Source organism: Elephas maximus, chromosome 21 (genome assembly GCF_024166365.1).
Source record: "Elephas maximus indicus isolate mEleMax1 chromosome 21, mEleMax1 primary haplotype, whole genome shotgun sequence".
Classification (NCBI taxonomy): domain Eukaryota; kingdom Metazoa; phylum Chordata; class Mammalia; order Proboscidea; family Elephantidae; genus Elephas; species Elephas maximus.
In genome coordinates, this window is record NC_064839.1 from 14,436,523 (window position 1) to 14,457,097 (window position 20,575).

General features: G+C 40.7%; 1 protein-coding gene across 5 annotated transcripts in view; it reads left to right on the top strand.

The window, feature by feature from the left end:
- The window catches only part of DPY19L3 (dpy-19 like C-mannosyltransferase 3), an 86,836-nt gene that overhangs the window by 52,778 nt on the left and 13,483 nt on the right, over positions 1-20,575 (top strand). For all 5 annotated transcript variants that reach the window (XR_007514759.1, XM_049865065.1, XM_049865066.1 and 2 more), the window contains 6 exons: positions 1,754-1,876; positions 2,266-2,377; positions 2,952-3,008; positions 7,181-7,263; positions 15,378-15,510; positions 19,271-19,429. Coding sequence is in view for 4 of the 5 variants with exons in the window: in XM_049865065.1 (XP_049721022.1) it covers positions 1,754-1,876; positions 2,266-2,377; positions 2,952-3,008; positions 7,181-7,263; positions 15,378-15,510; positions 19,271-19,429 (667 nt within the window). In the remaining variant the exon portion in view is untranslated. The remainder of the gene's footprint in view (positions 1-1,753; positions 1,877-2,265; positions 2,378-2,951; positions 3,009-7,180; positions 7,264-15,377; positions 15,511-19,270; positions 19,430-20,575) is intronic.

A 20,575-nucleotide genomic window follows, 5' to 3' on the forward strand; every position in this document is an offset into this window, starting at 1 on the left:
GAAAGAGGCCTTGTGTTCTGTACTCAAGGGATTAATGAGAGCCTTTCAACTTGGTGGAGAGGTGGGAGGGACTTGCAGAACTCTCCCAGCTATCACCAGAAGATGAGAGCACATGCCGTTCGTTTGTCTGGAGTAGCCTCTCAGTATCAATAGAGAAGCCAGGGCTTGGGTGTAATATGTAACATATAAGTAAAAGATTACTATCAATGGTGAAAACTGCCTTATAGCATCATTTTAATTTTCTTAAGAATCTAGGATGGTGGGAAGAAGATTTTTGGAAATAAATGTTCTCTAGTTACACACAGAAGCACGGTACCTATCCAAGCCTATTGGGATATATGAAGGATCAGTAGGGCCTTTAGAAAGTATTGCTTTTATCTGAAGCTAGTGGCACTACTGCTGTTTTCTTTTTCCCTCAACAACAAATTGTGTAACATCTGAACCCACGCATCGTTAACATCACTCAAGTGGAGACAGCCAGACTGCTTCCCAGTGTTACACAATTCAAAGTACGCCATATCCCCATACAGCACACATCCTTGCCAAAAAAAGCACTTGAGTTTAGTCAACCTCTGGGTCTGATTACAGGTTTATAGGAAACATGGGAATGTAGAGATGTGTGAAACGCCATTACAGGGAGACAGTTAAACCCAGAGGTGCAGAGAGTTAAGGACAAATGATACATTTTCTTCAGCAAATATATGGCCTTAAAAAAAAAAAATGGAGAGATACTATTATAGATTCAAAGATATTTAAAAAGACATATCAATGAAAGGGAGCCTTGGTGGCACAGTGATTAAGAATGTTCAGCAGTTCGAATCCACCAGGTGCTCCTTGAAAACCCTATGGGGCAGTTCTGCTCTGTCCTATAGGGTCACTATGAGTTGGAATCAACTCGACAGCAGTGGGTTTGGTATTTTGGTTTATCAATGAAATCCAGTGTGCAGGCTTTGGGTCCTGAATCAAAGAAACTACCTGAAAAAAAACAATTGCAGTAAACAGGGAAAATAGAATATTAACTGAATGTTAGATAATGTTACGGAATTATTGCTAATTTTATTGGGTGTAATAATTTTGATAAAGCTATATTTGATAAAAGGAGCCCTGGTTGCACAGTGGTTAAACACTTGGTTGCTAACCAATATGTCTGTGGTTTGAACCCAGCAGACACTCCACGTGAGGAAGTCTGCTTCCATAAAGATTACTGCCTTGGAAACACTATGAGGCAGTTCTGCTCTGTCTTATAGGATTGCTGGTTGCTATGAATCGGAATTGACTCAGCTGCAGTGGGATTGGTTGTTGGTTTGATATTTGATAAAAGTCATCTGTTAGACATACATATTTGTAGGTTAAAAATATAGTTATTGATTCATACAAGGGCTGAGTGTCAAGTTTATGGATACATTTTGCTTTTACTTATTTGTGAAAACTTGGAAAATACTAGTAATGATTTGTAAAACATCTCTAGAGATCTCCTAGTTTCGATGATTTTTTCCTCTTATAAAGAATTGAAGTACTTTAAATTTTTACTTAAAATGAAATCTGTGAAATTCTCGTTCTGATTATTAATGCATTTATATTGTACTTTTAGCCTCATAAATTCAAAATTGATCAGTGTTTGTTTATTTCATCTTAGGAAAGTAATACATTTTTAAAAATGTATGAAAGCAGAAGTTTCTTGTATATTCTTTAAAGAAGATTTATCTAAAGTTACATACCCAGCTTAATTTGGTGTGTTTGCTGTTTTATTTAGTGATTCAACAGATCAACAATCCATGGGTAAAATGGGAAAATGCACAATTGAGCTGAAACCAGAAACTGCCTACAACCTAATACATACTATTCTGTTTGGATTCTTGGCATTGAGTACAATGAGGTATTTTTGTCTTGTCTATTTGTTCGATTTTTTTACTCAGCCATTCTTTACTTGACATAATTTAGAAATATAATTTGGAAGCTGACAGTCATCTTCATTAATGAATATTATTCCCTTAAAATTGCTTTTGCTTACTAATGTCTTTTCCCAGTATGAAATATTATCTTTGACCCATTTTTTCCTAATCAGAAGCAGTCCCCTATAGCTTACTTATGTGATAGTTCACAAAGGACACTGAAACCAATAGCTGGCTCTTCAGCAGATGGGTTCTGCATACGTCAGTAAGATTCTACTGTCACGGACTGTAACGCTGCCTTTACAGTGGTCTGAGACTCCACGCTTACACACAGCCGGTACTTGCTGATTTTTGCATATTTCTGCTCTTACAGAATGAAATACCTGTGGACATCACACATGTGTGTGTTTGCATCATTTGGCTTGTGCAGCCCTGAAATATGGGAGTTACTTCTGAAGTTGGTCCATCTTTACAGCCCAAAGAGGGTCAGTGTTGTCCTTGTTTTCCATTTCACACCAGTTCATTGTTTTTCAGTAGTTGCCTCTACTTCAGTCTGATAAAATGGACACTCAGGTTTGGAGCTGAAATAGGTAATTGATACATTATGATTTTATAAAGAATTCTATTTTAAATGTATCATTTTTTCTCAGGTCTTAAGTCAGCTGTGTTCATTTGACTATACTAAAAAGCACAAAAAAGAAAATTAAAAATCACCCAATAATTCTATTACCCAGAGTTATCACTGTTATTATGCTAATGTATTTTCCTAAAAATAATCATTAATAAGAGTATGGTAATGATTAATAGCCTACAAATGCAATTTTGAGTTGTTCTGCCCTATAAACTCACTAGGTGGCAATATGGTAGAAGCTATAAATATCTTGTAAATGATTGGAACCCTTTCATTGACCTAGTTGTTTTGTGTATTGGAGACTCAGGCTTTATTAAATGACATTTCTATTGCTTAAAAAGAAAACAACCATATGTTTACAAAACAAAGCCATAATGCAAAAGTATTCAAAATACTTGTAATCTAAATAGTGTCTCTCTCATGTGTAGATACGTGTAATTCGATATTCAGTACCAATATTAATACTGCTGTATCTTTGCCATAAGGTAAGACTGACTTTCCTCATTCTTGTCGCTAATCCATTCAACTGAATATATGCTTTGGCTCAATGTCTTTGTGTGTGACTTGGCAAGCAGAGTAGCTATGGAGATTATAGTAGGTTCGTGGAGGTATAAATGTCTCCTTAGCTTCCCATAGCAATTGGCATTACAGGAAAACTGATATTTCTCAAATACCTCTTAACAAGTAAAAAAATTATAGCAAAAACTACTAGGATTTAGCTGTTCTAAATTAGTTCTGGTATGTAAATCTTAATATTCTTAAACTTTGAAAATAAAGATGTTTTCAAACCTATTTTGAGGTGAAGAAAGAAGATGTATTTTCCACTGTTGCCTGATTTTTAAGAGATTAAATGTAAGTGATTTTTAAATGTTTTTTTAAAAATGATTTTTAAATCTTACTTTAATGTGCGTATTTTATTAAATGGTTAAAATCGTCTTTGCAGCAGAGCTGGGCACTTATGAATAAGTACAGTCTAAGATTAGCCTTTTATCTGTTCTTTGGTTTCAATAGGAAATATGAAATTCTTCCTATTCTCAGTTGACTAATTTCTGAAACAATGTTAACCGTGGTTCAAGTCTGAGAATATAAAAGAAAAGTGAGTCATGGATCAGGTTGACCACTTGGTGACTCTTGTCACATCATCAAGATTCAGAGGCTTGAATTTTCCACCTGGGAAGGTAGCACAGATTATTTTATCAAACTGAGCTCTAGCCCTCTCTTTTTAAAAAATCTTACATGTTTTTTAAGTTCAGATTCTTTTTCAATTTTTTTTTTTTTTTTGTAGTTAGAATAATAGATTTCAAACTCTACCATGTAGAGCCCCTGGTTTGGGAGATCTTGAGGGTCGAGGGCAAGTCACCCACAGAGAGGATCAACCATAGCAGCTCCAGCTTTTGGTTTTAATTTGCATATGTTTTCATGTAAGATTTTATTTCAATCAGAGGTTTTAGGCTAAGGGAAAAAAAAAAAGGTTGGTAATCACTATTTTGGATGATTCTATGGTAATTTTTTTGTGTGTGTATTTTTAAAAATTATGTTCTTTCTCGTTCCAATTTGTCAGAAACATTTACTGTTACGGGCAGAATGCTGTGCTAACTCCTAGAAATACATTTCTGGCCCCTGCCTCTGCAAATTTTATTACTCTAATTTTTTTTTTTTTTTTAATGTAAAGAAGTAAGTTATTCAGAACATCTGGAAAGTAACAAGGAATTAGAGTATATGTTTAATAATGAATCAGATTAATTTACCTTTACACATTGATCCTGTGGTAAAACACTCTCCTCATAAGAGAGATGCAGCTTTGCAAGGTTCTTGTTTCACCACTAACAATGTAGGCAAACTGTCACTATCTTTCCCAATGTCTTTGTATGTGTAGGCTAAGCTGTTTTATATCTCAACTATTAATTTAAAATTTTGCTGTTTTTTTTTAAAGGTATTTGAGGTCTCTTGTTCTTGATAAAAATAAGGAAGCTTATTATAGGAGAAATAAGCTATGCTAGAGAGCAATTGGTTTTCAGAGTGTGTTCCCCAGACCAGCAGTACCAACCACCTGGGAACTTGTTAGAAATTGAGATTCTTGGGGCCCCCTCCAGACCCACTGAACCAAGAACTCTGGGAGTGAGGTCCACAAATGTACATTTTAGCCAGTTCTCCAAGTGATGCTGATACCACTGTCAAGCTTGAGAAATACCAACTATAGAGCAGGGTTTCTCAGCAATGACTGTTGACATTTGGGCGGGTAATGCTTTGTTGTAGGGGACTGTGCTGTGCATTGTAGGATGTTTAGCAGCATCCCTAGCATCTCTGTAGAGCTACTAGATAGCATCCCCCTTCCCATGTGACAACCAAAAACGGCTCCAAAACATCCCCTGGGGGATGGGGGTCACCCCTCCCACCCCCTGCAGTGAGAACCACTGTTGTGTAAAAACCAATGATAGCACTGAAAAAGCCATTATTGCCAAGAAATCTTTGTTGATTTCCCCTGAAAAAGAGAGTTAGTACTCTAAAGAATCCTCCAAAAAACTGTTGGGCAGGTCTCTTTCAGTACAGGACTTCAGAAGGAATCCTGACACGTCCATCTTTCCTTATATAAAATAGTTCCGATGATCCAGTTTCTCAAAATTTGTAAAATATGAAATTACAGAGAAAATATTTTATATGTATATATATATATATATTTTTTAAACCCATTGTTGTTGATACAATTCCAACTCATAACGACTCTATAGGACAGAGTAGAACTGCCCCATACAGTTTCCAAGGCTGTAATCTTTATGGCAGCAGACTGTCACATCTTTCTCCTGCTGAGTAGCTGGTGGGTTCAAATTGCCAGCCTTCCGGTCAGCAGCTTTAAACCTGAAACACTGTGCCACCAGGGCCCCATTTATCTGTATAATAGGGTTACTGTGAATCCGAATCTGTTTTTCAACTATTGATTTTTCTGTAAGTAATGTGAATTCGTGTCTTTCAAAGCCTGATTGGAGTTTTACATAGCAATTTTAATGTCTGTCTCAGAATTGCTTGAACACAGTACCCATTTTGCTATATCTTTCTTTTGGATAATCCTATTTAAAAGGGAAAAACATGTACTAGCCTCCACATTGAAGTCAAGAGTTTTAATAAAATTACTACTCTAGTTTTCAATAACCTATTTAGGTTGCTGAAATCTCATGTAAGCTATGGCTGATAGTTTAAAAACAGTCTTTAGTTAATTTAACACTGACTTTCACATTAAGGAGTTTACTATGAGAATGTTACTAGATTTTTACATTTTCAGAATTAATTCTAGCAGCTTTCACACTAGAAAAATATCTAATAGCCATTGAGGTCACAGATTTCAAAATATGTTTTATACCAAAAGATTTAGAACATACCATTAAAATCAGATATTCTGTTGATTATCAAAATTAATAACGGGTAGCTGAAATATTACAAGAGTATCATCTAATCAATAGTTTTTACTACATCTCTTCCGAAAACTGGAACCAGATGTGTTGACATCTGGTTTCCCATTTCCAGCAGTTTTCTTTGTTCACTCACCCAGGAGACAAGATGTGAAAGGGCAGTAAAAATGACCAAAAATGAGAAGACAGAGTAAGAAAGTGATAGGTCTAAAGCACAGCCATTGGTCAGTCAAGTGCTACCTTGGTTCTAGTTGTTAGTTTTGCCATTGAGTCAATTCTTGGTTCTGGTTAGTGGTTCTTAAATAAAACTTACCATCTTTTCAACATCACTGAAACATAAATACATTATCAGTGGTCTTCTGGTATAGTATGCCAACATATGGAGTGAATTCTGCAGTTAACCTGAGGAGGTATATAGATGATCGAGTCTTTTCAGTTGATAAAACAATTATGACTGAATTGTTGGATTAAACATACATAGTTATATTAGGCAGATGGTGAATTCAGAGTGTACTTTCACATTTTATCTGCATAACCTTATGTAACTCAAGCTACCCAACAGACGCCAGTGGTGTAGATAACCAAAACCAAACCCAGTGCCGTTGAGTTGATTCCGACTCATAAGCGACCCTATAGGACAGAGTAGAACTGCCCCATAGGGTTTCCAAGGAGCGCCTGGCAGATTTGAACTGCCGACCTCTTGGTTAACAGCAGGAGCACTTAACCACTACGCCACCAGGGTTTCCCAGTGGTATAGATATAACTTTCAAATGTACCTGATTTTCCTGCAGAGTCCTACTTTCAAATATCCTTCCCTCCCGCTGTGCCTGTAATCAGTATACATCGAACTATCTGTCTAGATGTGAACTGAATTTCTAGTTGAGAAAATATGATCACCGTGTTACACAGCGAAAAGGGGGCTGGATTTGGAGTTAGGTTCCAAGTCTGCCACTTTGTGATCTGGACAAGTCAGGTTACCTCTGTGAGCCACCATTTCCTCGTTTGTAGAATGAAAAATAAATAGCAGTGACCATGATGCCTGCTGCATCATCTGTGGGGAGAAAATGGAATTCTTTATTTGGAAGTGTTTTTGCAGCTATAAAATGGTGTTATCTCCCACACATCTTTGTGGAAATGTTAACAATACCATTGTAGATAATAAATCATATGCAGTCTCTCCTTTTTTCGTTTAATCTTAGTGATAGTTGTGGGCATGGGGTGGATTTTTGCTTTTGTTTTGTTCTGAATTTCAGTTCTGGCCAGGAATGATGGATGAACTCTCCGAGCTGAGAGAATTCTATGATCCAGATACGGTGGAGCTGATGAACTGGATTATGTAAGGAGACTTTTTTTAACCTTTTAAAATTTTAAGTGCTTTTTAAGAGTCACTACAGACCTCATTTTTTTTTTTTTTCCTTCTGAATTTCCTTGTGAAGAAACATTCATTCCTAATATGTTTTTCTTTAAAAGTCTGTATTTGGAAGTAATTTCTATCCATTCAAGAAATATTCTCTTCCAACCACAGTTTCACCAAGAAGGGAAGATACTGTTTGGAGAGAAGAACAGACTAGGGGGATAAATTTCAAACCACCCACAGAAATGGAAACAAAATTTTAGTTATCGTCTTTGTTAAAACTTCAAGTTTTATACTCTTTTTCTGCCACTTTTATCTTTATCATTTTCTTTCACTTTACTACCATTCAGTCTCTATTCTGACATTTGGAAGTTTTCCTTGTCAATCATTTAAAAATTGTAGTGTAAGCAACTGTTAATGGGAGACATAATGGCTCAGTTCAGATTTCATTTGAACTAATTGTACTGTCCAAGCAATATGATTGCCAACCCTATCGTCCAGGAAAATTTAAAATACGGAAATTAGAGCTTTTCCTCTACTGGTGCTTGTTTTTGCCTGCCCTTGGTTACTTTGCTTCAGCCTTCAGCCTCAGAATGAAATTCGTGTGTTTCAAAGCTTTGTTAATGAAACCTACCTCCCACGCGCAAAAATAAGCTCTTCCACCCCAGCCGCGTTTCAGTGCCCTGTGATACTCTCTTTCCCTACTTTATAAACAAAAAGCAGCAGTATACTTATTCACATGGAAATAGATGTCGCAAAGCATACTCTGAAAGCATTGGCTGTGTTACTTCCATCACTTAGAATGTTAGTAAGCCCTATTGGCACTTGCTCCTGACTAATGTTTACTAACCAGTACAGTTTAGCACTGCTTGTGTATTAAGAGATGGTAAATGCTTGCTAGCTTGGGTCTCCTGAGTGCAATACACAGATTTTATAGAGATTTATGTCTAAAATATATATGTGGCTTTGGTCCCAATGTCGGCCTGGGTCTGACTAGATGCAGTGAGTGTAGTTTTTCACCTATCTCCAGGGCTGAGAGAGCTAAGCAGTGCTTTGTCTGTTTATTTATTTAATTTTAAATCATGGCAGATAATTATAGAGTAAATAATTCCTTCAGTATTTATTGTAGATAGGAAAAGAGGATTATTCATATAAAGAAAAGCTAATTACTTTTGCATTAACTGTAGTCAACTGGAAATTTACGTCTTGTGCATCTGAAGGTGAGGCTGATACTTTCTATTTTTAAAGTTATTCCGTTGAAATTAATGCTATAGGGCACCCCCCTCTGTTGTAGTGCCCCAAAGATAGTGGGTCTTCGGAACCTACCTGGATTAGCCTAATCAACATTCTCCCCTTCAGGAATTCTTAAAGATTCTGTCAAAATTTCTCCTCACAGAGCCCCAGGTTGACTTTGGTTGTTGGAGGCTGGATATATTTGTTCGTGGTGCCTTTATTTTAATGCCTTTTTTCACAGAAAATTCCTTAAAGTCAAAGTAACATTTCTGACTCTGAAAACTTACAGGTAAGATTATTCTAGGAGTAAAGGAGACAGTGTGTCAGTCTGTTGCAGATTTCTTTCATCTGGGGACGTGTTCTTCCTTCCTTAGGCTCTTTCACTGACAGCCCTGGGCAAAGCCTTTGTAGACATACTCCCTTGACTTTTTTTTTTTTTTTTAATTGTTAGCAACTGAAGGATTTGTTCACAAAAATTGTTTCCATTGTGATCTAATCCTGCCTGGTTTCCCTTAAAATTCTTCAGATCTAAATTATCATTTTTGTAAAAATAGCTGCTAGGCATGTTTGTGAAATAAGCTTAAGTGATAATGAATGTATGCCAAAACAGGGTCTATTTAGACACAAAGTATGTTTGTTTAAATCAGCATTTAAATCAGCTCTGGCCTGTAGGCTTAGATTCCAAACACAAGTGATTTCATCTGGTTTTGAAACATAAAATAGGACCTTCAACCATCACTTTGCTGCTGGGTCCATGACACTGGTAGGTATGAGATGTACTGGAGAAAGGCTGTGGTCTAAGGATACCTGGGGTATATCTGAAAGCCTGTTTGAAATTATCTGAAAGCAGCCACCAGGCTTGTTCTCAGACAGTCTAAGCAGAAACACTCAGATGTCTGTCCTTCGTCAGTGTGGTCATGACAGCATTTATGGGGGGAGGACGGGAGGGGCACAGCTGCCATTGCTGAGTCGGGTCTAGAGAAATCGTGGCCTGCAGAAGCACTAGGGGACACTGCAAGTGACCCTTCTTTTGGGGTCATTCTTATGTGAAGTGTTGAGAAGAAGACCATCCGTCATCTCCAGTCTCTGCATCGTGTGGTTGATGCGGTAGTAAACCACAGAGTAGGCATCACAGTTGTGCTCAGGGGTGCTGAGCTTCCTTTTGGAGATGAGGTCTTTCCAAGTATTTCCTAAGGGCTTCTCTACTCAGAGGTAAACTGAGAGATTCCACCCCCTCAAGCAGGAGTTAGTTACTTTCTTTTGTTTTTAAGAGGCTAAAGATCTTTCACAGAAGAGATAGCTCTAGAACATCCCTTTTATAGCCTAAAGGGAAAATAAAGGACATCACTTTAGGATAACATTTATTATTATGAAAGGGATCATACTAAAGGGGTTGGATGTATGTGAAAGCCTTTAAAGCCTTAATATATAAAGTCATCTCATGTCTGAAGTTATTAATATAATTCAGCAAATGTTTACTGAGCACCAACTATGTATATATAGGATACTGCATGAAACATTTAAACACTGTGTAGCAATCCATTCTAATTGCCTCTTTGGTAGGGTAAATGTTGAGCCTCATCTCAGTATTATTGTCTTCATTCTTTTCTTCCACATTCTTACTGTAAAACCCAAAACCAGCTGCCGCTGAGTCAGTTCCAGCTCATGGTAACCCTGTGTGTGTCAGATTAGAACGGTGCTCCACAGGGTTTTGAGTGACTGATTTTTCAGAGGTAGATCACCAGGCCTTCCCAGGCACCTCTGGGTAAATTCCAGCTTCCAGCCTTTTAGTTAGCAGCCAAGAGCACTAACCATTTGCACTACCTAGGGACTTCATTTCTACCAAAGGCTCAATTTTAAAATGTCAGAGGCTTCAGTGGAAGAATTTTCTTTAGAGTTCTAATTTTTAATAATGGAAAATGGTCTATAGTTTCTTAGAGGAGGAGAGATTTAAGTTGAAGTGTAAAACCAAGAATACTTAGGAATTAAATTTCTCATTACCCTGCAAGGACATTTTGTTGAAATCAGGTCCCCAAGGTGTGACAGCCCCTGCTGCTTTTCCTGTGATGGACCCAGAGGTCAGGTCACTCCTTTGCCTTCCACACCCCAGGGCTGTATGTGCTCACCTGGTTGCCCGCCTTCTATGTTATGCTGAGGTGTGTTTCATGCCTTGTTTTCACTCAGATTTAAACACATCCATATTTCCCTCTCTTTATTGATAGTGTTTCCTGGGTTTTTTCACCTTCTGGTATCTGTTTCAACAAATACCAGGCCATATTTTTATAGGTTTAATGTATGATTGGAAACTCTGGTGGTGTAGCAGATAAGTGCTACAGCCGCTAACCAAAGGGTCCACAGTTCGAATCTGCCAGGCGCTCCTTGGAAACTCTATGGGGCGGTTCTACTCTGTCCTATAGGGTCGCTATGAGTCAGAATCAACTCGACGGCACTGGGTTTGGTTTTTTTCTCGTAATGTATGATTAGAAAGCACATTCATTTCAGTAAGGCTGAATGCCACTGCATTCATTCCTTTGTGTCCTTGAATGTTTCATTTTGGGATCCTGAAATTTCTCTTTGACGTTGTGGAATTAGGATAGATGGATTGGTAGATTTGAACGTTTTGAGGTGTGCCATTTTAACTACTTGGCTTTAGGAGAATTTCACCAGAAATAGTCTCTTTCTAGTGATGAAGCCTACATACAGTATTTTCTCAATGGGACTGAAAAAAAGGTTCCAGATTTCCTTCACATTTAATCAAAGCAGCAGTAATTACTGCATGTTTTAAATATGATGTAGGTTAAGTTCAGACCTTAAATGCCTATAAATCTCTTTTATATTTAATGAATCATTTTGTAGTATTTGCATATTCTGTAAATCTTTGAAGTGCAGATAGAGCAAATGCTCACACACTACATTATAATGCTCAGTTTACCCATTTGCTCAACAATGATTAACTTGTTGAAGCCTTGAGCTTCAACAATAGATGAGGTTATTTGTTCAAAATGCCATCAGGTCTTCCTGGAATGACATTTAAATTATATAATGTAAATCCATTTGACCTGTGAGTCCTTGTGATTATTTAGTGACATTTCTTACAGAATAAATTGTTTGCAGGTTGGGCAGCCTGCTATGGAGCTTGGCAGAGAGCTATAAAAATAAATTATCCTTTGATTTTATACATCATTTGTTCAAACATTTGTAAAAATTGCTTTGTTTTTCTCTAATAGAGAAGTGTCAGTCAGTGGTTAAAAGCACATTGGCTGTGTAAGATACAGACCACAGACTGCACCAGGCAGAGTGTCTGTGAAGGCAGAACACCCAGCCTTCTCTCTCCTACCGCATAGCTCAAGTAAAGGGCAAAGACTCCCTCCTCCCTTTGTCTGCTTTACCACAGGAACTAGAAAACAGCAGGAATATAGGTATTGAAAGTTTAGAAAATATGTGTTTTTCATTTTGTCCTGTTTAGCTTGTTGCTCTCACTTTGGTATTTGCTTTAAGGATAAAATTAAATACTTACAACGGAGGTGAAATACCCCAGGTTTTCTGTGGAGCTAGCAAACGGAACAAAGTGAATTAAGTCAAACAGAACAAAGTGAATCAACCTCATCTCCTCTGTCCTCAGAAGTCAGTACTCGTCAAAGAGTTGTTGTCTCTAATTCATTTTATAGGCATTAGGGTACTTGGCAACTTGCATTTTGCCACTTTAAAATAAAACCAGGGAGTTTAGTGAACAAATGTTAACAAGCCAGAGTATGTGGCACCAACAGTTTAAACAGATTTCATCTTTTTTAAACTCTCTCTTTGCTAAGAAGGCCAAAAAGACATGTTACAACTTAATGAACTTTATTCCATTTTTTTTCAACTCCCCCGAGCAGGTACCTGGCATGTCACCTTATACTTCCTGGTGGTGGCTCTTCTTTGCCTTGGGGGCTGCACCAGCTCTGGGTAGGTGGGGATGGAGTGACTCAGGTGTTCCTACACTTTCCATAGACAGGCGGGTTTCATGTCTACTGTGTTTGGTTTACAGCACAGCTAGAGGTCTACAGGAAATACTAACAGATCTGTGATAGACCACTGGTTTGTTTGAAGTGTCTGCCTGTAATGGGAGCTGAGTCTGGCTCTGTTAGCTTGTCAGCTTCTTGAGGACAGGCACACCATGTTTGCCAGCCCAGCACATAATAGGCCCTCAGTAGTACTTGCTGAATGAATAAAGAGTAACTGTAACTCCCCACTAAGAAGCTGAGAACTTTTGACATTTAAATCTTTGTGAACCGTGTGATTCATTGAAGCATTATTATGACAATCCAGGAAGCTGGTGAAACCTTGGTCCTTAGCCATGAATAGATAGCAAGGTCAGCCGTCTATCTCTGCCAAGTACACTTTTCCCCTTAAGAAAAATATCACATCCTAACAGGGATCATAATCACAGAACATATAGTATAAACAGCTCTGTGTATTTCCTTGGTGCTGATTCCTGTTTTATATTCAGAACAATGATGTGAAAACAATCTTACTATATTAATGAGTACGATTTTTTATAAGCTCAGCTACTGGATTTGTCCTTTTAAAAAAAAAAAAATTTTTTTTTTTTTTATAGAAAGACCAGCTTCCCGCTATGTAGGCAGTAAGACTACCAACCAGGATAGCTTACCCCCGTTAGCTCTCACTTCAGCCTCATGCCCTGCCAGACATGGGGACCAGACTAATTTTCTTCCTGCACTTTAAATCTGTTTAGTTCATAGGCCCCAAAGACAGCCACTTGCTGGCATTGGTGACGTTACTGTAACAGTTACTGTCATGCAAAGGTTAAAGCCATTTGAGAGTTTACAAAAGGAGAGACGACTTGTTTGGAAAAACAATGACGTTTAATTCATATTTGTCCATCTCTATTCTCTAGCAATTTTGATACACTATAAATGAAGGTAGAACAACATATATGGCACCGAATAAGTGTTTAATTTTAGTAAGTGTTAATTGAATAAAACGGAATTTCTGTAAAACCTTTCACTAAAGAACTCGAAATACCTTCACGTGTTTTTATTTAAAACCTCATATTCCTCTGATCATGTGGGACAGATGTCAGTTTCCCAGTGAACTGGTGGCAAGAGTCCAGTTGTCAGAACGACAACAACCTCTCAGGCCCAAGTTCACCCAAAATGCAGATATGCATCACTCCTGGTGTGTACACTGTCATTCATTCCATCGCTTAAGAAAGCTTACTGGAATGCGAGTGAATGAGAATGTTACTTACTGCTAGGAAGAAAATCGGAAGTTTTTCAAAAGTAAATTATTTGTAAATGTCACAACTTGAATGGTCACTTCTTAGACACTGTAAGCCTTTAGTTGGATGGCATTCATGCTGCAATCTTAACATTGAATTGTAATAAATGCAACATACTTGTGAGATACATAAATGTGGTGGAGCTTCTCTCGGGAACTTCAGCACCAGAGCAGGTTTCAGGCCCTGCCCTCTGAAAACATGGAGAACCGCCTACGAGAGAGGTTTCTGCAAAGGATGTTGAGCTTTACTAATTTCAGTTAGACTCCTTAAAACTAACTCCATGTTAACTCAGTCTAGCAGACTCCTCTTCCTTAACACCAGAGGGGTAAGTGTGTCTTTCAGTATTCCTAGTGAGCTCTACAGTAAAGTCTCATTGCTGCCTTGAGAATCCACAGAAGAGACGTTGTGTTCTTCCTAATAAAACACACACACACATCATTGGTTTGCGAGTGACAGGCTAGGTTTTCAAAAATGGAAGAGAATTAAATCATTTACTAAAATTCTTTTTCCTGGGGAAAGTGGGGAGAAGGAAAGATGCTTTCCCATGTTCAGGGAATCTCTCGTTGGTTTTTCTTCATTGCTCCTCACACCCCACAGGGAGGCAGAGAGTGGCTTGTGGTAATTGGAAAGTGAGATCATCATTTAACATTAGGGTGCCCTGTGTTCTTTAAGATGCCTGTAACCTAACACCACTGCCATCGAGTCAATTCTGACTCATAACGACCCTATAGGACAGAGTAGAACTGCCCCATAGGGTCTCCAAGGCAGTGATCTTTACAGAAACAGACTGCCACATCTTTCTCCCACAGAGCGGCTGGTGGGTTTGAGCCACCGACCTTTTGGTTCGCAGCTGAGCACTTTAACCACTGTGCCACCAGGCCTCCCTAAGACGCCTATAAAAAAAAAAAAAATTCTATAGTTTTCCTTAATCAGGACTAAAAGGGAAAATACAATACTTGTGTTTCCACGTTAGAAATATTGTACATTCCCATGTTTAATAAGATACTTGCTACTTCAGAATCTTCTTTCTGTTCTTTTGTTTTTGTTAATTCTGTTTTCCTTAAAAGTAATTTATACTAATATCTGTGATCTTTTTTGCTTTTGTTTTAAACAAAAACCCTCCTAATTAACTCATAATCAGTTGCAGCTTCTGGATTTATAATTTGTTACATTTTGAGTTTAACATGTTAAGCTTAGAGCAAAAAGCAATGGCAGTCTTTTGACTTCTTGTTAGTATCCACAACTCTGGAGCAACAGCGGAAAGGATTATGGATTGCTAGCCTAGAAGCCTTAGACTCAGGAGCCACCTGCTCCCTAAGACAATTCATTGTAAAAACAAAGCCATCAAAACAGTAAGCTAGAAGCTTTTTAACCGTTGTAGTAGTGAACAGTCAAGAACAAGTGTGAAAAGTTCCCTAAGATGTTTGGAGTGCAAAGCAGAGGCCCAAGCAGCCTCCTGTTTTCCCAACTCTCAACACTTTCTAACAAAGCTGGTGGTTCTGAAAGATTATCATGTTGTCTTTTCTGTTGTCTTTGAGGAAATCTTAGCTGTGGGGTTAATTCAGGCTCTAAAATCTTTCAGCTCTAACACTCCAAGGAATGCTGTGTTTGCTGGAAGCATGCAGTTGCTGGCTGGAGTCAAGCTGTGCACAGGAAGGACCTTAACCAACCACCCGCACTATGAAGACAAAAGCCTAAGAGAGCGAACCAAAGCTGTAAGGACCTCATCTTGCTGCTTTCCTCGCTGCTTGTGGGCTAGCAGTGGGCTTCCCTATGTTTGGTAAAAGCCAAAAACCAAACCCATTGTCTTTGAGTAGAATCTCAACTCATAGGAACCCTACAGGACAAAGCAGAACTGCCCCATGGGTTTTCCAAGACTGTCATCTTCGGTAAAATAGAGGGTCAGTGAAAAAGAGGAAGACCCTCAACGAGATGGATTTACACAGTGGCTGCAAGAATGGGCTCAAGTTTAACAACTCTTGTGAGGATGGTGCAGGACCAGGCAGTGTTGCGTTATGTTTGTACATAAGGGTTGCTATGAGTCGGAACTGACTCTATGGCACCTAAGGACAACAATCTTTACGGAAGCAGACTGCCACATCTTTCTCCTGAGGAGCAGCTGGTGGGTTCAGACCGCCAACCTTTCGGTTTGCAGCCAAGCACTTAACCATTGCACCACCAGGGCTACTGCTGTGCACCTACAGCTTGTGGGTTTTAAGGGGAAATCAGGAAAACTTCAGGGCACAGGGCTTCTGTGTCTTGCCATCCTGGACTTTGGCCTGCCTGCGTCAGTTAAAGGCATGCTGTTAGGCCACACGTTCATCTCGGTAGGGGAGTAACTGAGAAGGTAAACGCCTTGGGATGTACAGAATATAGCGTTTGAGAGCAAGGCCTGAAAGCCTTTGAATTGCAGAGGGGAAGGAAAGGAGTAGAGAAATACCAGTCACATTTTTTATGGCCCATTTGTTATTTCTAACGGTGTTTTGGTTTTGATTGGTCTTAAATAGGTAATACAGCCACATAGTTAAAAACCGAGGACATGCAAAAGGGAATATAGTGAAACGACCCCCTCCCACCCCTGTGTCCCAGCTACTGGTTGCCCTCCCAGGAGGCAGATAATGTTACCGGTTTCTTGTGTCTCCTCCTACAGGTATTTTACACACATACAAATGTGTATGTACACACACGCTCTTATTCTTTTACTGCTTTTACACAAGAAAAAGCAGCCCACATCATGCTTTTTGGGTACTTTTCATATTTTAGAAATCATTGCATATCAGTATAACTTCCTTGTTACCTTAAAGCTGCATAATATTATGTAGCTGTACCATGTTTTATTTAACCATTTAGGTTGTTTCCCTGTATTTTGCAATTATAAACAGTACTCCAAATAAACTTGTATATGCATCCATTTGTACAGTACAAATACGTATCTGTACTTCCAATTTCTAGGCATGGAATTGCTGGGATAGAGGGCACAGGCACTGGCAATTTAGGTCAGCAGTGCAAGAGAGCACCTGTTTCCCTAGCGGTCGTCAGCAGTGGTGTCAGACTTCTTTGATGTTTTATATTGGTTACTACTTAATCTTGGTAGTTAAAAGACTACTAAAAAGTCTCATTTTGGGGTGATATTTCGACTAGCCTAAGCAAATGATTTATACTAAATCTTCTGTTTTTTGTCAGAAATTGTCTTAACTTACCCTTGCCATCGAGTTGATTCCAACTCATGACAACCCTATAGGACAGAGAGAACTGCCCCATAGGTTTCCAAGGAGCAGGTGGTGGATTTGAACTGCCAACCTTTTGGTTAGCAGCTGAGCTCTTAACCAGTGGGCCACCAGGGTTCCTGCTAAATGGAAATTTTCCATTGGCCCAAGTGTTCCAGATAGCCCCAGGTTAACTAGGGGACCGAGGGGTGCCTGACTCAGCAAATAAGAGGTTCAGTCAGGAGGTGGCCTGTGCAGCTTAGACACAAGAGAGATGTAGCAAAGGCACGAAGGATGCTCAGGGAGTCCTGTGCTCCGCCCTTTCTGAGGTCCGGTCCCTGTCCAGGTAACCAAGCTGTATACCCTAAAAACTAACATCCTGCAAGTCCTAGGGCTCTTCTTTATTCAGGACCTTCAAATCCTTGGAATGCCTTTCCCCTGAGGCCTGGGGCTGAGCTGTATGATGGACTCACCTTTTAGCATTAGAAGCAGCTCAGTTCCCTGCCATCTCATCCATCTGTGCAGACACTCTGTACTTGGCCCTCAGCACCCAGTCTTTTAAGCCAGAAGCCTGTCATTAGAAAGCTTTGGGCAACAGAGGAAGCAACACTTCTCTTCACGATTCCTTCTCTTCTCCCCAAGTTTCCCAATTCCAACAACTCCTAGAACAGCACACTCACAGGCTGGGTCAGTTCCTTGAAGGTGTATGAAGCTAGCGATGAATGTGCAGGTGGTGCCTCCCCTTGAACTGCTGCTGGCTGCTGCCGGTTGCTCCGGCTCCGGCTGCTGCCGGTTGCTCCGGCTCCGGCTGCTGCCGGTTGCTCCGGCTCCGGCTGCTGCCGGTTGCTCCGGCTCCGGCTGCTGCCGGTTGCCCCGGCTCCGGCTGGCTCCGGCTGCTGCCGGTTGCCCCGGCTCCGGCTGCTGCCGGTTGCCCCGGCTCCGGCTGCTGCACGTTGCCCCGGCTCCGGCTGCTGCACGTTGCCCCGGCTCCGGCTGCTGCACGTTGCTCTGGCTATGGCTGCTGTACTTTGGTCTGGCTCCGGGTGCTGCAGGTTACCCTGGCTCCAGCTGCTGCCGGTTGCTACGGCTCTGGCTGCTGTACTTTGCTCTGGCTCCGGGTGCTGCAGGTTACCCTGGCTCCAGCTGCTGCCGGTTGCTACGGCTCTGGTTGCTGCACGTTGCTCTGGCTCCGGCTGCTGCACGTTGCTCCGGCTCCGGCTGCTGCACGTTGCTCTGGCTCTGGCTGCTGTAGTTTGCTCTGGCTCCGGGTGCTGCAGGTTACCCTGGCTCCAGTTGCTGCCAGTTCCTACGGCTCTGGCTGCTGCACATTGCTCTGGCTCCGGCTGCTGTACTTTGCTCTGGCTCCGGGTGCTACAGGTTACCCTGGCTCCAGCTGCTGCCGGTTGCTACGGCTCTGGTTGCTGCACATTGCTCTGGCTCCAGCTGCTGCACATTGTTCTGGCTCTGGCTGTTGCACATTGCTCTAGCTCTGGCTACTGCACATTGTCCTGGTTCCAGGTACTGTAAGTTACTCTGGCTGCAGCTGCTGCACGTTACTTTGGCTCCGGCTGCTGCCGTTTGCTCCAGCTCCGGCTACTGCAGGTTGCTCTGGCTCCAGCTGCTGCAGGTTGCGCTGGCTCTGGCTCCTGCCGGTTGCTTCGGCTCCGGGCAAGGCTGAGAGGTAAAGATGACTGTTACATCTCATTCTGATATAGCAGCATGTAGCATAGCAGCAGTAAAGCAATGGTGCTGCCCAGCCTATGACCACGCACTCCCATCACGGCCCTTTTCCCCAACTTGTATCATCAGCAGTTGAGTCCCCTCCTTACATGTTCCCCTAAAACTGAACCATCACCCCTGATGGGCTCTTTTTAGTCTGTAGGTTCCGTTTTCAAGGTAGAGACTGTCTTATTTACTATACTGTGTTATTTACTTTGGTGAAACATTCTTAGAATTGGCACCTACCAATGAATGTGTTCATAACTCAAAATAATACAGTCTAAATTCAAATGCATTTGGTGTCTAAATCTGTATGTATTCAGCATGACTCACTTTCCCTCTTCCCAAGACTCAGTAATTACAGTGTTCGTTTGGAAACTTCCCCCACGCACTGCAGGACTGCTGATGACTGGCCTGGGAGGGTGGGGAGGGGACACCATGCCACACAGAGTCAACACCTCTGGGAGGTCACTTCATTAGACATTTTTCACTGACCCCCTGGCAGCTGAGTGATATTTTGCCCGTATTCTGTTGTCATCTCATTTTGAAGGTCTATCAGATATACGCAAAGCGGTCTCCAGAGGAAGTGTATGCCTTGCTAAGGTCCTTTGGCACTGACTACGTCATCCTGGAAGACAGCATCTGCTACGAACGAAGGCACCGCCGCGGCTGCCGGCTGCGGGACCTGCTGGACATCGCCAACGGACACGTAAGCATATCCAATCTGGCCATGTGAGGGAACTTCCTGGAAGAGGTGGGATTCCAATTTGAGTCCTAAGTACCCTAAGTATTGTAAATCGTTTTATATGTCACAGTACGAGTCAAGTATTAGTTTTTTGCCCGCGTTCTGTAGAAATCCTCACCTTGGCACTTGAGTGGCAGCCACAGGGGCTGGGCAAGGGGACAGTGGGAAAGGAACTCTAGGTCCCCAGCTCCGCATCACACAGAGCAGCACTGTCTTTACTGTTGGGTGCCACAGAGCACTGCATAAAATCTGTTTTGTAAGAATTTCACTGCTAAAAAAAAAAAAGGAAATAAAAACTCAGCCTTAAACCACCTCTCAATAAAACCCGTCACATGGCTCAGTACATGACTGACTGACAGCAGTGCTCCATCTCTCCTCTCCCAGCTGCGGTGGTAGATGGGTGCTGCTCTCCCTGCCCTCTCATTGGGTGGCCCCTTTTGCCCCATGGCACACATCCACAGATGGTTTTCTGTGGCCAAGCTTGTACCTAGATTAGATGTTCCTCTCCTTCCTGAGGAAAATATTCTTGGAGCTATGCCAGGTCTCAAATAGAACAAACAGAAACTGTTCACTCTTTTCAGGGGTGTGTGTGCTGTAACTAAGGTCCCTAGGTTTTCGCTTAACTGCTAACCTAAAGGTTGGTGGTTAGAACCCACCCAGTGGCACCGCAGGAGAAAGGCTTGGCAGTCTGCTTCCATAAAGATTACAGCCAAGAAAACCCTATGGAGCAGTTCTATGCTGTAACACAGGAGATCACCATGAGTCGGAAACAGCTGGACAGCAGTGGGTACAAGTACCGCAATTTGGTAGAAAATTGGACAGATATTTGTAAAATGAGTGGGACAAAAATGATAAACTTAGCCTAAATCTGAAAAAAACTAGTCTACAGAATTTGATATTCAGATTTTTTTTAATAATTTGTGATATTTTTTGTTGTTGAGAATATACACAGCAAAAACATATACCATTTCAAGTTTCTACATGTACAATTCAGTGACATTTATTATACATTCTTCAAGTTGTCCAGCCATTCTTACCTTCCTTTTCTGAGTTGTTCCTCCACCATTAACAGAAACTCACTGCTTCTTTATCTGATCTTTCAAGTTGCTG